Source organism: Pogona vitticeps, chromosome 5 (assembly GCF_051106095.1).
Source record: "Pogona vitticeps strain Pit_001003342236 chromosome 5, PviZW2.1, whole genome shotgun sequence".
In the NCBI taxonomy this organism is placed as follows: domain Eukaryota; kingdom Metazoa; phylum Chordata; class Lepidosauria; order Squamata; family Agamidae; genus Pogona; species Pogona vitticeps.
Window position 1 is genome coordinate 49,732,842 of NC_135787.1, and position 18,448 is coordinate 49,751,289.

The window sequence follows — 18,448 nt, forward strand, 5'->3', positions numbered from 1 at the left end:
ACCACAATAATTCCTTTCATGTGAATGATAGTAATTCCTTTCCAATACAGAGGTGCAAGCTGTGGGAGCCAAGAGAAAGAAGGAGGAAGTCTTTAATTATTTCATATCTTTCACTGCCAGCAACATCATCTGGAAGTGGAGATTTTTGATAATTAGAAAGTTTCTTTCTCACAATGTGCACACAATGAAACAGATTACTTGTGAGTAGGACATGCTGTGTGACAGAAGTAGTAAGTCTAATTACTTTATCAGGTTTAAAATGCAACGAGATTTTCACCACCAGTGATTTATTACTAAGGTAAGGTGCCAGATAGCTCAGTAAGTCAGAAAACCTGGCTGTGGAGTCAAGGGCCAGATGTTTAGTCCCCCAGAATGCTTTGTAGGAGAAGAGCCAGCCTCTGCAGCATTGGGCAAAATGGCACAGTCTCAGTGTGTCCCAGAAGAAAAGAATGATGTCACTTCTGCGTATTTCATATATAGGAAGCCCTAAAAGGGTAACATACATGAGGATAGACTTCATAGCATGTAATTGCAGTTGTTGTTTTTAAGGTGCCTACAATTACAATGAAGTTAAGCTCATTTTGTTGTACATATCTGTGGCTTCCTAGCAGCCTTATGTAAAGTAAGGCTATATGCATGTCCAGCCAGCATCAGTTTGCCAAGCAAATATGCAAACATTTCAGGCTTAGGAATCTGGGTACTGAAAACTACAACTGCAGATATATGCAAAGAATGACAGGTGCCAACAACCCCATTAACACTGTGTATGACATTGGAACAGTGTCTTCTCTTCCTTAGAAGATCTGGAATGCCCTATGAAACAGGTCAGTTGCCTGCTTAGTCTGAGAGGGAGCTGGTTTCCTGCATTCAAAACATTTATACAGTCTTCTCTTTCTACCACCATGCTCTGTTACTCCTCCTATTGCTGTGTTGGATATATCTCTTTCAGAAGAAGCACTTCACAACCTGGCATGTTTTATTTCAGAATAAACCAGCACAAATGTGCACCACATATTCTTTACTTGAGAGGAAATCTTTGAGCAAACAAGTTCACATGGCAAGTCTGTATTTCTAAAGGCTGGCACAATACATGGGGAATTAAATTCCCTCTCCAAAGCTGCAGTTATATGCAGACTTATCTGGGAGTAAATTCCAGTGAACATAATAACATTTAAGCCTAGGTAGACCTGCATGGTAATGCATTGTGAAAGCAGAACTTCCATGCAGTCATTTAGGAAAAAGTTGCACAATGGCTTTCTGGAGCTAAGTATTTGTTTCAAAGATCTACCAAACTTAATTAAAATTAAATTAAAAATTTAGTTTTAAAAATTGTTTTCAGATAGTTTATTGCTTTCCCTACATCTCTCTTGTGATATTGACTCCAGTCATTAAGGTGAATTCACAGTATGATATGTAGAGTTTTCTTATCTGAGAAGCATACATTAGAGCACAACACAAATTTACTTGAACAATGTTCTTGATTATAATTGCTCTGGGGTGGTGGTAGCACAAAGTTACCACCGAGACATGAAGAGACACTCCAGCTTCCACTGCATTGCTTCCACTGCCTCCCATCTGTTCCTGCTCTTTCTCATTCTACTCACATTTGCTTTCACTATTGCCATAGTCTCATCTAGTGCTTCTCCCTCCCCATCTCCTTGTTTCATCCATTTTACCCTCTTGCTGCTCTCACATCTTCTCCTTCTCCTCATTTCATTTGTTTCTGCCGTCCTACCTCCTCTTCCCATCTCACTACTGCTTCCTCCTCCTGCCTCATTTACCGTTTAGGACTATGTGGAGAATAGCATGGAGCATACTGCTCTCCAAATAACCAGTTTTCTAACTGAGGGTCATGCAGAGCCTGGTTGGTGAGGAAAATCGTGTAGCACAGGCAATTTCCACAGACAGTCAGTAAAAAATCCTTCACCCTCAGAGGTCTTCAGGGTCCAGCAGTTAGAAAACAGCTCACACTGGAGAGTTCAGTAATGCAATGGCAGCTCCTGGAGCAATGGCTCTCATGGGTGTAGGGAGTGGCAAATTCACTCCTCTTAATGGCTACACAGGGATTTTGAAATTTGGTTAATGGCAGAGCTGGTCTAGGTTCGTGGTGATACATATCAGAAAGTCCTTCAAGTTCATGCGGCAATGCCAGACAAACTGTTACCCTTTCAATCATTATTCTCCATTCCTGAAAAGTCATTCTACCAGCACACACTTCTCCTTACCTATGCTGTGGCAGCTCCACAGTGAACTGACTGTTTAGATTTTTATACTGAATTACAACAAAATGTTTCTGCTTCTACAAGTTCTGCTTCTGCAAAAACAAAAGGGGTAAAAACAATGCAGCAGATCTAGAATTACATTACAGTACCGACAAGATCCAGTACTCCACTCACTGCATCACTATTACATAGAAGAACCAAGCTGATGAAGTAAAATAAAATGGCTGTATTTGCCATGCATTCACATTGAAAATATAGTTTGGATTTTATTTCCACGAGAAAAGGCTCTTTCATACTATTTATAAAGCATCTTGTAACCTTCAAATTTAAAAGGCTTCTATGATGTACTAATAGAATTGGAATTGTCCTCATAATTTTGAGTTCTTCATAGGAGATAAGCTTGCTAGAAATAAACTCAGTATAAGTACGGCTTCATATCTAGTGTGAATTGCTTATTCTGTACATCAAACCATCCTGCTTGGGGGGAAAACAGTGTTGCAGCTTGAGCGTACTCCTGCATTGAACTGTGAGCCCAGATACAAAGGTATCAGTGATGTCCAAGAGTGCATTTGCACGGTTAAAACTAGTGCAACTGCTAAGCCTATCTGCCGAGATGTCTGATATGGCCACATGCCTTAGTTACAACCTGTTTGCATTACTGCAAAGTCTGTAATGCACTCTACATGGGGTTGTCTTTGGAAAGTGTTCAGAAACTTCAGCTGTAGCCAAAACATTAATTGGGACTGATTACAAGGAACATATAGCTCCCCTGTTGCAACAGCTCGACTAATTTCCAGCCCCAATTTCAAGGCGCTGGTTTTAACCTTCAATGTCCTAAACAACTTGGATCCACGTTATCTGAAAGATCATAATTCCCTATATGAGCCACTCCAGATCTTATTAGGGGAGGCCTTTTTCTTGGTCCTGCTACCCACAAAGTTATGTTTGGTAAGGACACCTTAGAATGGAGTTCTGCTTCTCCGAAATTGCAGAACTCCATTCTACGGTAGGCTAGTTAGACGGTTTCCTTTTTGGCCATCATTTCACTAGCATGAAAAGACCTTTCTCTTCTGGTAAGCTTTTTTTCAGTAAGTGTCTACCTATCAGTGGGCTTTAAAAACTGGGCTTTATGTAATTTTTTAAAATAAACTTTTAAACCCATTCAAGCCCATCTTTATATACTATTTTAATTATTTAAAATATTTTTACCCCATCTTTCTCTTTAAAGGCAGCTTGAGTCATTAAAAGTGGATAGTTAAAGATAAAAAGAATGAGTATACAAATATTTAAAACAATCAAACAAATACCACTCTGAGAAATGGTAAACAAAAGTAAAACTGAAAACACAATCAAAGCAGTAAAACATAGAAATCTATTTTTAAAAAAACCCTCAGGCAGCCAGTAAATGGGAGAAAGCTTGCCTGAAGAGAAAGATTGTTGCCTACTTGTGGAAGGACAGTAAATATGGGACCAGTCTGGCCTTCTGTGGGAATGAGTTCCAAAGTCTGGGAATAGTAATAGAGAAGGCCCTCTTCAGTGTTCCACCAAGCCCACCTATAAAGGTGGTGGGACTGAGAGAAAAGCCTCTCCTGATTATTTCAACACCCAAGCAGGCTCCTAATGGGAGACAAAGTATTTTGAGACTCAAGCCATTTAGGGCTTTACAGATTAAAACCAGCACTTTGAATTGTGCCCAAAAATGAATTGGCAGCCAGTGGAACTGCTGTTACAGAGGGATTATGTGACCCCCGTATCCAGCCTCAATCGGCAATCTGACTGCTGCATTTTGGAGTCGCCAAAGCGTCCTCTACTTTAATAGGATATCAGCTTACATTTTTAGGTTGTAATGATTTGTTGTAATTTTTTTAATCTTTTAATATTGCCTGTTTTAATATTAGAAGCCACTTTGCGTCCTCTTGGAAAGAAACAGCAAAAATGAATCAATGAACAAATTCTCTCCTTTTTTCTCTTTTCAGAGTGTCTGATATGGAACATAAAGACCTACATTGAGCTTTCATTAGATGAATGGCTTCTCCATGTTTATCATGAAGAAACACAAGAAGGTCACATTAAAATATGTAGCTGGTGAGACTTGCCTGGGGTATGTACTAAAACCTGCACTGGCTTAAAATGGAGTTGAAGTGCAGGATCATTACCTACATTTACACCTCCTCAACAAAGTAGAATGTGTTAAGATGAATCAGATCAGTTAAGGCACTGACGATTAAATTGCTAGAAAAAAGGCATAGAGCACTGGATTTTCAAAGACAGATTGTAAAACGTAAGTAAAAATTCCATATGCATTTGACCGAGTAGAAATGAATTACTGTATCTTATAATTGGGTAGTGCAGTTTGGTAGCGCAGACTCCTGGTGCTTTGTATGGAGCTCAGTTCTTTTTGTACATTGAGTTCTTTTTGTCCCTTGTCCCTTACAACAGAGTAAGAGGGAACAAGATATTTGCAAATATTTGTCCTTGATGAAAACAGAAGTCTCAACACATTGAGACTGCCTGTTTAAAAAAAAAAAAAGGAAAAGGCACACTTGCTGCAAGATATTTCATGAAAGCAAAAAGAACAGAACTTTTTTACAACATCAACTGTTTTTCCAAAGATTTTCTGTGCAACGTGTAGTTTTTGCACACAAAAAGACAGTTCTCTGAATTTTGTACTCAGCTGTGCCAAATAGATAATTAAATTAAATTAATAAAAATACACAAACACTCTTCTAATCTCTCTCAGTATGAAAAAAAATGTCTGAAACATTTTTGTACTTGCCTGTGAGGATGAAATAAGCAAATAGTTACATCCCCTGTATAGTGGGAGCTAAAGGAGAGGTTCTGAGAAGATTGAGCAGAGGAAGACAAAGATATTAAAAAGATAAAAGAAAGAAGGACAAGTGTAACATCATCATCCCAACACAGTTACCAGACAATGTTTGGTCCAGAATTGAGGCAGAGGTGCATATAGAAAGTTATTTATTATATTTTAGGCTCTGAGAGCTTTCAATATACTTATATTGTATAGGGTAGTGGAAGCATCCAGAGACAATAAACCACAGTGTACTAAATGAGCAACAAGCTAATTGTCCAAAATTCCTGTTAGCAGTGGAAATAAGGGAATAATACATAGCAAAGCACATTTACCCAGTAACCATTCATGTGGCAGGTAAGGGCAAGAAGATTGCAGACCGAGTTGTCAGATATGACATACTCACCATTGAGAACTATCAGACAATATATTTTACAAAATAACTGCATGGTGAGGGAGGCCACAAGTATATTTATTTGTAATGCAACAAAATCAGAGGTGCCTTGGGGTTTGCTCACAAGCAGGTACAGGACAACATTCACAAGTGGCCACTTTCACACAGGAGTAGAAGGAAAGATTCTTTCATTTTTTCCCACCTTTCCCACTGCTCTACAGAGTCACTATAAAACTCAAACAGAATGCTGTTCTGATAATGCCATAGTGGCCATGCCAACTTTGGTTTGCAACCCTACTGCAAATGTCCCCCAGTATTTGAACTGTTTTGTTTTGTAACCCTACCGTGAATGTTCTCCATTATCTCAGCCATACCACTATATTATTCTGTGCCTACATTATCTCTTGTGATTCCAGCTTAGGAATCTTAGAATTTTCTGCTGCAAACCTCAAATGCAAAACCCATAAACTACTGTTCCCAAGACACCTCAAGACAAGGGATTGAGGATTAAATCATTTTAAAACTGTAGCATACAGAGGACTAATTAAATACAAAAGCAGAACCAAAACAGCAGATACAGTCAGTACAACAGAAGAGAGAAGCTGAGTAACAATGTTTTAAAATAATTTTAAAAATCAAGATCAACAGGAGAGTAGGCAATTATTACTCAGTGAAATTGTAATATTCGGCTTTTGTCTGACAGTGGCCCTACACAAGTTGAGAATTTAGAAGCTGTACTGCGCGGACCCATTGTTACTTCTTCATGTTGAGGATACAAGATTTTTTTTATTACAATAAGTCTACAACAACACTTCATCTACCTTCAAGGCTTTTCTGAATAAACCTGAGAAAAACCGCTAAGAGACTTCTGTAGAGAAGGAGAGGTTTGTCAAGTTAGGTTTCCTCAGCGTTTCTTCACAATAAACTGCACAGCTTTTCCCACCACTTTAATTGAATTAACTTCAAAAATACGTTGCAGACTTTTCAAAGTATTGCCCAAACACACTTACCTTTGAAGAAGCAGTCTTCATTGTGAACAATGGTGATCTTTTGTTTTTTCAGACAGGCTGCTCGGTGCACTTCGCAGTGGTTTTCATAGTATTCACCATCAGAGCCACAGACAGGTTTGTAGTGAGGTTTACAATGTTCCATGCAGACACACTCTGCTTGTCCTGTTCCTCTGTTAACAACACAGTGCCTCCCCAAGCCACAATACTTGTTTTCACATGATCCGAGAGGAGCATCATGACTCACATACCCTAGAAAGAAAAAGGAGAAAAGACTATCATATGTGTGCCACTACCTAATGACACTGCCATATGCTGTGTAGTAAAAAAGAAGGAACAGGAAATTTTCAGGAAACAACATTTACTTTGAATCTTCATTGACTGTTTAAGAGATACATCTTGAACAGAAGAACTCGGGCTAAAACCAATTGCTGGTTCCAAATGGAGTCAGCTTGCTTGAATGAATGGGACTTGCTAATTCTATACTGCTGTAAGTCCTACTTGGCCTAGGATCCTCTGGAGAGTTTGCCGAACAGCAAGCAGCCCCAAAGTGGGATTGCCATTTCACAAGTTATGCTTCCCACTGACAAAGTCTGACATGCATACACAAGGAAGTACTGAATACCTCTTTACATAAGTAGCATAATGTCAAACTGGTGATGCTACAATCTCCTGTACAAGTAGTTTGATTGAGGAAGATACTGGCCAAGTGTGGATACTCTAACTGGGTTTTATAACTAGACTAAGCATTGTATACCTAAAATCTGAAATAAAATATTTTAGAAGGCAGATTTACTCAAAGTGTGATTCATTAAACAAGATTTATTTATTTATTTATATTTAATATATATCCAGCCCATCTAGACCGAAGTCTATTCTGGGCGGCTAACAATATACAAGAAAAATAAAATAAAATAAACAATACCATTTAAACCATAAGGATAACAATAAATTAAGTACTGACAGGAGGGAAGGCCTGCCTAAAGAGCCAGGTCTTGAGTTGGCTCTTAAAAACACCCGGCGAGGGAGCCAGACAAATTTTTGGGGGGAGATTGTTCCAGAGACAAAGGACCACTACTGAGAAGGCCCAGTTTCTTGTTCTTTCTCTCTGGGCCTCTTTCAGCGTTAGGCCCCTCAGCCACCAATCTTGACTAAAGCGAGTGACTCGTGTAGATCTAGGTGGGAGGAGGCGTTCCGACAGATATTGAAGTCCTAAACCATATAGGGCTTTATATGTCATCATTAGTACTTTGAAATCAATGCAGAAATGAATGGGCAGCCAATGCAGGGCAGCCAAAGTAGGTGAGATATTTTGGTTTTTTCTCACCCCAGTAAGAAGTCTGGCTGCAGATAAAATAGAAGGCTTCTACTTAGAGCAAACAATTTTTGACAAACTTTTATTAGGTTCAAAAGAACAAACTGTTAAGAAAATGTATAATTATATGTTGGAAATTAAGATGCAAGATGAAATGGTTAAGGAATGTATGATTAAGTGGGCACAAAATATAGGGCATAACATTGATATTGATCAATGGCTGAAAATATGGCAAAATAATATAAAGCTTACAAGATCGGTGAACTTTAAAGAGAATATATATAAGATGTTTTATAGATGGCACATGACCCCAGAAAAATTGTCAAAGATGTATACAGATGTATCAAATAAGTGTTGGAAATGTGAATCACAAGTGGGAAGCTATTATCATATGTGGTGGTCATGTGGAGTAGCGAAACAATATTGGAAAAGAGTACATGTAATGTTGGAACAGATATTGCTCTGTAAAGTGCCATTAACCCCAGAACTGTTTTTATTGAGTATGATACCTGAAAATATAGATAAGTCAAAGAATTATATAGTTATATACATAGTTACGGCAGCTAGAATTTTATATGCTAAAAATTGGAAAAGATCAACGGTACCGAAACAAGAAGATCTTATTGAAAAGATACGGGAAATAGCCGAAATGGACATTTTATCAGAAGTTATGAAGGACTATCCCCTGCAAAAGGCAGCAGAAAGATGGGATCTATTTAACAAGTGGACTGAATCAACAGGCAGCTTGTGAACAGTACATATTGAAAGGAGAACTGAATCTAGAAGGCAGAAAAGAGTAAATAGAATAATTTAAAATCTTGATATGGCAATAGGTACAGAATGGATGAAAGTATGTTATTGTCTCCCCTCTTCCTCATCAATCCCAATTCCCTTTTCCTTTTTGTTATCCCTTATAAAAAATAAAAATACAAAAAAAAAAAAAAGAAGAAGTCTGGCTGCCATGTTCTGCATCATTTGAAGCTTCCGCATCAATCTCTAAGGTAGCCCCACGTAGAGCGCATTACAGTAGATTAATCTCAAGACTACAAGCGCATAGACCAAAGTGGGGAGGGCCCCCACATCATGATTTGGGTGCAGCTGGGCAATCTGCCAAAGATGAAAATAGGCGGTACAGACCACTAACACTACCTGGATCTCCATGGTGAGCACCGGGTCAAGATGGACCCCCAGACTGTGAACCAATTTTTTTGTGGTGAGAGTCACCCCCCAAAAGAGTGGGAGTTCACCAAACCACTAACATCAGGGCCAACCACCCTCAGGACCTCCATTTTGTTCAGGTTCAGCCTCAGACCATTCACGTGCATCCACCCCATTACGGCCTCCAGACAGTGCTGAAGGGACGAAACGGCATCCACTGTTGATGGAGAAAAGGAGATGTAGAGCTGGGTGTCATCAGTGTACTGATGACACAGAGTCCCACACCCCCTGATGACCTGACCCAGTGTCCAACCATGACAAGGGGACGGACACAAGGTCGGTTACCATCAGACCACATTCACTTAGCTTGGGGGAGAACACCAGGTCTATCATGTGACTGCACATGTGGGTGGGGCCGTTATCATGTTGGGACATGTCCAAGGAAGCCATGGTTTCCAAGATCTCAAGAGCCAGGCCAAAAACCTCCACTGCCACAAGGATGTTGAAATCAAAAGCCTTGGAGTTTCCAACAGTGCCACAGAGACAAAGTCTGCCAGCTCTAGTAAGGAAATAGCTGGGTTGCGGAAAGTGTGGTAACCCAGCAAGATCCCAATACCATCCCTGGCCCTAATCAACATGTATAGGGCCTCAAGACCTGGTGCCACCATCGCGGAGCTCCTAACAACCTCTAGATGCTTTGATTTGAGGGAACAATTAATTTACTTATTTAAAATATTTTTACCCTGCCTATCTCCTTGAAAAGAACCCAAGATGGCTTACCACAAAGAAAGTCAGCATGTAAAGTTGAAAAGACCTTTGTTATACTGTTCAGTATACTTGTGACTTTACACAAGACTATAGTCATTATGGACCTGGGGGCATGTCTGATGAATACGGTCTAAATCAGTGGTTCTTAACCTTTTTGAAAGCAACGCCCCCTTGAGCCATTGAGGAAGTTATCATCGCCCCCCTCCCTGCGGTGATATCTTATTTATTTATTTATTTATTTATTTATTTATTTATTTATTTATTTATTTATTTATTTGTTTGTTTGTTTGTTTGTTTGTTTGTTTGTTTGTTTGTTTGTTTGTTTGTTTGTTTTTTTGTTTTTTGTTTGTTTGTTTGTTTAAAGACACTTAAATCCAATGACCCCTGAAAACAAAATTGAATTCCAAGAAAATGAAATGCCCCCAAAAAGTAACATTTAATGATTTAGTTGCAAGCGTATTTTAAGACACAAAAAGAAATATAAAAAGGGCATAAAAACAAACCACAATGTAGGAACTAAAAATTTCAAAATGAAAACTCTGAAACTAAATTAAGATTGGAGGAAAATATATATTCATGCACATTGTAAAAAGGCTGCAGCCATCTTCACAGGTTTGGCTTGATCCAGTGCCCCCCTACCGCCCCCTTCTGCTCCAGCGCCCCCACACCGCCCCTTTTCGTTCTACCGCCCCCCTGAAAAATGAAATCGCCCCCTAGGGGGCATTATCGCCCAGGTTAAGAACCACTGGTCTAAATAAACGGAACAAATATGGCTTTTCTGTTTTTAAAAGGCACAAATTTGGTATTAACCATTTCAAGATTCAGTTAATAACATTTTATACTACAGTTAATACAGCATGAATTCTGAAGGACCAAACATATTCCTACAATCCATACTCATATTTTATAGACCCATAATGTCCACTAAGGCAGTATAAAGACCTGGCAATCTGGGTAATTACTAGCATGGAAAACTGACAAGAACTATCAAATGCGAAATGCCAAATAGTACCTAATGTATTCTTCAGCACTTGATTTGCCTTCTTGCATGCAATAATACATGCTGTCTTCATGTGAGTAGCATATATAATGGAATTCAGAGCTGCAATCTAAATTTTAAGTACACACGCACATGCACGCACACACACATGTGCACACAAACAATGCCAAAGCTCACTGTAGGGTGCTTTTGAAGCTCATTTAAAAAGTAAAAATCTTACAGTTCTGTCTTCAGCTGTAGAGCCCTGTTCTGCACACCTCACTTGCACCTCAGAGAAAATGTGGTGTAGCGCTTAGAGCACTGGACTAGGAGACCTGTTAGTAGTCTGCATTGGTTTATTAAACTCACAGACAATGAATGGGGCATTCATCCTCTCTTAGCTTGACCTACTTAACAATGCTGCTGTGAGTGTAAGTGCAGAGGTATACTACCCTGAGCTTCCTGGAGGAAAGGTAAATAGAAATGCAACTAATAAACGATACTCAGGCAATATCCAATAGAAAGATTAAATTCAGCGGTAGACAAAGGGCTCATGTGACCACTGAGTGACATCTGCAGGGCTACCAAGTGCTACAATTCTAGTTGACCTTAAGAGTCTGATGGCATTTAAGGTAGGCTCTCCACCAGATTAAGACAAATTACAAATTCTGAATCAAATCAATCTAATTTGGGGTATTTGCACGAGGTTTAGATTGATGCAGAATGAGTAGATTAGGTTCTGAGTTAATTTACACATGGATTTGTGTCCAGAGAACAAACTGAATTTAATGGGGCACAAATATTGTTTTTGTTGTTTAAAAAGAGAGTGAAGCTTAAAATTGCCTAGCACTGAAACTAGATGCTGAAATCTAGCAGCTTTACCCCACTCTTTAAATTCTATCATGTCTTCAAATTCCATATAAAATGAAAAGGTTACATCTCTTTCAGTTTTCCAAAGCAAGACAGGAAGGAGTTTATAAACCAGCACAGATCTGGAGCACAAACTGAATCAGAAGAAGCACAAACCACTCTGGATAAAATTGGGCTACATTCGAAATTCTCAGCTTGGCCTCAAGACCAGATTGGAGGGCACAGGCACAACTGTAATTTAAACTGACTGTCGGGTATGAGCTGACTCTTAACAGGGAAAAGCAAGTTGCCCCTTCTATTCAACCTTTTTAAAGAAGTAGTAACATTTGTCTGTGCACACATATCCAGACAAAAACAAACAGACAAAACCAATGCCAACAAATAAAAATCAAAACCCTACATTTTCAAACATCACAGACCAGGCTACCAATTGTGAGACTATCCATATAAACCAGAATGTGTATGGAGCCAACATTCTTATGATTAATTACTTATGCCAATAATGCTGTTGTGATCTTGCAAAATCATTACCTGTGCAAAGCTTTTATATAGCCTGTGGTTTTGCTTCACTCTAAAATGTCTGAACTGGATGTATCCACGAAGGTTCACATTGAAATAAAACAATTAGTTTCTTAGGTGCCTCAATGATTTCTGTTTGTTCATGTGTATTCATTCATTCATTTTTATTTTTGCTCTTTTTTCAGTTGTATGCTTTGTTTTGTTTTTCGGGTCTGGGTATCTTTCCAGTTTAGTTTAGTCAATTTAGACATGTACAGTGGTGCCTGGCACAACGAGGTTAATCCGTTCCAGATTAACCCTCGCTGTGTGAAAACATCGCTGTACGGATCAAAAAAAGCCATTGGAACACATTAAACTTAGTTTAATGCGTTTCAATAGCAGCTTTACTCACTGTACAGTGATGTTTCTCCAATGGCCAGCAGCCATTTTCCCGCCCTCCCCTCGCTTAACAAGGGCATGAAAACGCTGTGCGTAGCCATTTTGGGGCTTCCGGCAGCCATTTTGAAGCCGCCTAACAGCTGATCGGCGGGTCGCAAAGCGAAGGTCGGTAAGCGAACCGCTTACCGACCTTCGCTTTGCAATTTTGAGCCATAGGGGCCGTTGGTGTGCGATCGCATTTGCAATCGCTAGAACGGCACCGTTGTGCGAATTCGTCGTTCTACGGTGCACTCGTTGTGCTAGGCACCACTGTATATTCAATTCTTCTACCTAGTGCACATGATGATCTGAGTTATCAGTATTTAAAAATAGCTGCACTATACCTAATCCCCTAGGATGCAAAATGCATGCTGTAGTGAGAAAGAGGGTGGGCGACAGTCACCTTGATTCAGTTCAGCGCAGTCCAGTACTGAACTGATGCAACTTTAGCAACTGGCATTGCTATAGGCTTTTGTGGACTCCAGTTGGAGCGGAGCCGGAAGGATAGCAATTGGCTGGAAACAAATTAAAAGGACACCTGTACAAACACTAGATTTCTCCTTTTTTGTTCTCTTTCTCCCTCAAGCACACAGACTACCACCTGCTTCCCTTAGATAAAATGGACATCCATGTAGATGTCTCAGTAAAAACATTTGGTTCATTTACAGGGTGGAAAGAAGTGAAAAAGGAAGGGAGGGGGGAAATGCATGATGTAAGTAGTTCAGACAACTTTGTGGGACACTGTTTGTATGGAGCCAGCAGGGAGAGAGTTCTCTTCTTTTGAAACTGCGCCCACCCACCAAATACTTGCTTCTTTTCTTTTCTTTTCCCACAGTGGTAGTAATTCTCTTTCAATCTGTTTCTGAGGAAGGGTGCTAGCCAAAGGCATGACTCACAGCACAGCTCAAATGTCTGTGTGTTTGGCTACAGGCAGGGCATCACCCCCTGAAAAGCTGGAATCCTAACGACATATAAGCACAAACAAAGCTATACTGTACATCTTTGATCAATAAAACACTTCCATTGGGATGTAACCACAGCCTCCAATCCTTTTCCTTCCAGGCTGTTTTCTTAGGCATCACCAAGGCACAAGAACTGTTTAATGCAACAATGGCCAACTGAACAGAACTTGCATCTGTGAAAGATCTGAGTACTTTATTTATTTATTTATTTATTTATTTATTTATTTATTTATTTATTTACTTACTTATTTACTTACTTACTTACTTACTTACTTACTTACTTACTTACTTACTTACTTACTGTATGCATATTTGTTTCTGTGTTTGTTTCAGAGCACTGCACAATTTAAAATTATGAATGTATATGAAAGTGACAGGAAGTTTGCAGTACAATGCTTCTGGAAGAGTAGGATTGGCTGGCTCTACTCTGTTGCCCAGGGCATACCTAAGTATACTTATAACACTTGGCAGTGGCAGGGAATGTTCTTTGTAACAAGTTAGAAAGAAACTTTGAGACTTCTGAGTACAAGGTTACATGGTGTTTTACTCCAAGTTGGTTATTAATTTCGGCTAATTAAGGCTAGGGATGCAATTCCTTGCTTGTCTCATTCTTGTTTGCAGAAGACCCACAACACTTTTCTGAGATGATAGCAATGTGAATGGCCATTTGTGAGAATATTTGCACGAATAGTGGAAACAACACAAATTGTGCAAAATTAGAATAGCTGCTGTTTTGTTTTTTTGATTTTTAAGAAGTAAGAGCACAGGATAAATTTTTGGTCTTTTTTGAACAATCTCTCAAGACTTCTGTGCATGCTACGTGTGTGTGTGTGTGTGTGTGTGTGTGTGTGTGTGTGTGTGCGTGCATGCTAGCGTGCGCACACACGCGTGCGTGCGCGTGTGCATTTGCTTTGTTTTGCTTTGCTTCTCAGGGTGAATAGGCACTAGTTTTGGGTAAAAATACTTTGCAAAAATTCTTGAAACTGAAGACTTCTTTCTTGCATTTTTGCTGGAGATGATGAATGTTGTGGGGCTTGAAATTCCTTTTTGTTGTGTCTTGTCAGACTGAAGCAGCCTAGATCATCAAGAAGACCTGGCTCTTTAAGCAGGCCTTCCATCTGATCACTGCTTGATTTTCTTTTCTATCTTATGTTCCATTTTGCTTTTCTATCTTGAATGCCACTAATCTTCTTGATTTGTCATTTTAATTATTTATATGATGTTTTTCATGTTTTTACTATAAGCCGCCCAGAGTAGATGGGTGGGATACAAATCTAATAAATAAATAAATAAATAAATAAATAAATAAATAAATAAATAAATAGATAGATAGATAGATAGATAGATAGATAGATAGATAGATACATACATACATACATACATACATACATACATACATACATACATACATACATACATACATACATACATACATACATACATACATACATACATAAGAAGGAATATAACAAATATTCTTCACATCCCTAGTTAAAGCAAAGTAGTAGATTAGCTTTTGCCTCAAGAAAGTCAGTTTTAGTTAAGAAAGGCACTTTGATTTGTGTAAATATTAATTATAATCTGGTGGATCAGCATGCAGTCGTACAACACATTTATTTCAACAGTGTGCCTTTTTGCATTATTTTCCCATTCTGCAGTTCTCTTGAGCAAAATGATAAACAACTTAAATCCAACCACTCCAATAAATAAATAAATAAAAATCCAGTCACAAAACCAAGGAGTTTTTTGAATGCTAGTCTTCCTGGATTTTTTTAAACAGCCATGCTGGTGGAGTGTGTGTGGGAGAACATGAAAGGAAGCTGCAGTGTGTATGTGTGCTCATGCATGCGTTTTTCATCACTGTCTACCTAATAGATCAGCATGGACTAATGAATTCACAAAATAAAAACCATTTAGTAGAGCTTGAAGAAAGTCCTGGTGGAATTACTGTATATGCTGCAGACTACATAGTATGGTCTGAAGAGAGAAAATGATATACTGCTTCTGCAGTATTTCATCTCAGTGTATTATAGCCATACATTCTACTTGCAATCATTAAAAAAATAAAAAAATGCAAAACTATCAATTATTTGAAGAACAATGGAAATCACATATGCACTTTTCTGAGTCACTAGCAAAGCTTTATAAAATGTTTGCATTTGTTTTTAATTTCCATAAAGAACTGAATGCATGGAGACATTTCCTGTTCCCACTGGCTGGGCAACGTTTGGAAAGTTACTTTGGGCAAATCTTGGAAATTTATTTTTAAAAATGTTGTAGAGTTACAGTGCCAATGTCCCAGAAAAGGCAGTCAGTTATAGTTACATTTTTTAAAAAAAGTAATTTATTTTCATGTTTCTTTAAAGTAATGAAAAGTTATATGTCAGTATTATACAAGATATCTACAAGTCACAGGTTTTTAGTACAAGGGACTAAGTAAAAGATGGAACAGAATGAAATGGACCAGAACACAGACTTGCCATTTTTTCCTGTGTATAAGTTGCCCCCCCCCCACTTTTCTAACTCGCAATTAAGAAATCGGAGCGGGACTTAGCTATCCCCCTTCATGCTAAGTCCTGCAATCCCCTATAATGACAAGAACATCTTTCTTTGGTGTCAGTTCTAGAAGGTGTTGTAAGTCTTCATAGAATTCGTCAGTTTCAACTTCTTCAGCATTGGTGGTTGGTTCCTAAACTTGGATGACTGTGATGTTGAAAGGTCTGCCTTGGGTTCATATTAAAATGATTCTATCATTTTTGAGATTATATCCCAATACAGCTTTTCCCACTTTTTTGTTGATTATGAGGGCTACTCCATTTCTTCTACGGGATTCTTGCCCACAATAGTAGATATGATAATTGTCTGAATTGAATTTGCCCATTCCTGGCCATTTTAATTCACTGACACCCAGGATGTCAATGTTGATTCTTGCCATCTCCTGTTTGACCACATCCAGCTTCCCAAGGTCCATAGATCTTGAATTCCAGGTACCTAAGCAGTATTTTTCTTTGCGGCATTAGACTTTCCTTTCACTTGCAGGTGCATCCATAGCTGAGTGTCCCTTCGTCTTTGGCCCAACTAATTCATTAACATTGGAGCTCCTTGCACTTGTCCCCCTCTCTTCCTCTGTAGCATGTTGGACACCTTCTGACCTGAGGGACTCATCTTCCAGCGTCATATCTTTTAGCCTTTTGTTTCTGTCCATGGGTTTGTTTGTTTTTTTGGCAAAGATACTGGAGTGGCTAGCCAATTCATGCTCTAGGTAGATCGCATTTAGTCAGAACACTCCACTATGACCTGCCCATCTTGGGTGTCCCTGCATGGCATACCCCATAGCTTCTCTGAATTATTCAAGCCCCTTTGCCGCAACAAGGCAGCAATCCATGAAGTAGGTACATGGACTAGAATGGTGAGGGCCCCCACATGAAGATAGGAATGCATCTGGGCAATCTGCCAAAGATGCAAATAGCGGTACGGATCACTGACACTACCTGGATCTCCATGGTGAGCGCCAGGTCAAGATGGACCCCCAGAATGTGAACCGAATTCTTTGTGGTGAGAGCCACCCCTCAAAAGAGAGGGAGTTCCCCATACCACTGACATTGGGGCCAACCACCTTCAGGATCCCTGTCTTGTCCGGGTTCAGCCTCAGACCATTCACCTGCATCCATTTCAGTATGGCCTCTAGATAGCGCTGAAGGGACAAAATGGCATCCACTGCTGTTGGAGAAAAGGAGATGTAGAACTGGATGTCATCAGCGCACTGATGACATGAAGCCCCACACCCCTTGATGACCTGACCCAGCGGCCTTATGTAGGTATTAAACAGCATTGGGGATATAAGCAAGCCCTGAGGAGCCTCACATTTAAGATTCCATGGAGCCAATACACTCTCCCCAAGCTCTGCTCTCTGGGGATGGTCCTCCAAGAAGGATCTGAGCCAAGCTAGTGCAAGACCACTGATTCCCAGCTCAGAGAGCTTCCCCAGGAGGATACCATGGTGGATGGTATCGAAGGTGGCTGAGATATCGTGAAGGACAAACAGAGACATTTTGCCCCTGTTGGCCTCCCTCAAAAGGTCATCAAACAGGGTGACCATTTAGTTAACTGGTCTGTTGATGCTTCTGAGTTGCTATATTTTTTGTCCTGGATTATTTTATGAGTATTTCCAAATGCTTGCTCATTTTATTAGGTGTGGTTTTTGTTGCAACAGCATCACCTCCATTCTTCTTCTCCTCATCTTTTAAGCAGGGTGTATGGAAGTCTTGACGTCAAACATATCAAAATAAAGAAAAGTGTCTATTGCTGAATTCTTTGTGATTTTCCCCTGATGATTCCACAACTCTGCTTTCAATTTTCCTCCTCATTCCCTTATCAATTTTCATGACCAACCTGGGTCTGTGGGTATAATTATCCATACAGTTGAAAGGCATCCTCCATGTGGAAAAAGGAAGGTATCAATAGGTTTGTGGGAGACATAATACTGGACAGAAGGAATGCCACCCCACTTTAGGGAGAAGCTCCAATGAAGGTGACTTTTTAAAAAAAAAAGTCTCATGAGAAGTGAATGTGTTAAAGGCATGAGGTTTAGCTGTTGGAGAAAAGAAAAGGGAAAGACAAATGAGGAAATGAAATGGAATGGTTGGAATCCTGAAGAGCCCTCTTTGTCACCATGTCTGTCACTCTGCTACATATAAAGGGCAACAGGTCTGAAGAAGATCTGCAGCCTGTAGGGTGCTCTATATCACTGGTTCTTAACCTTTGTTACTCAGGTGTTTTTGAACTGCAACTCCCAGAAACCCCAGCCAGCAGAGGTGATCGTGAAGGCTTCTGGGAGCTGCAGTCCAAAAATATCTGATTAACAAAGGTTAAGAACCGGTGCTCTATTGCAACTCAATTTTCCAGGGTTATGACTCAAATTGAGAGCACCCTCAGATCCCTCTTCAGATTTGTTGCCCTCCCCATGTAACTGAGTGATGGACGTGGTGACGAAGAAGGATAGGGCAGGATGCAACTCTTCTCTGTGCA

General features: G+C 39.6%; 1 protein-coding gene across 4 annotated transcripts in view; it reads right to left on the minus strand.

Moving 5' to 3' along the window:
- FSTL5 (follistatin like 5) overlaps positions 1 to 18,448 on the minus strand; it is a 478,043-nt gene that overhangs the window by 288,089 nt on the left and 171,506 nt on the right. For all 4 annotated transcript variants that reach the window (XM_073001505.2, XM_073001502.2, XM_073001506.2 and 1 more), the window contains exon 4: positions 6,436 to 6,684. In XM_073001505.2, coding sequence (XP_072857606.1) covers positions 6,436 to 6,684 — 249 coding nt within the window. The remainder of the gene's footprint in view (positions 1 to 6,435; positions 6,685 to 18,448) is intronic.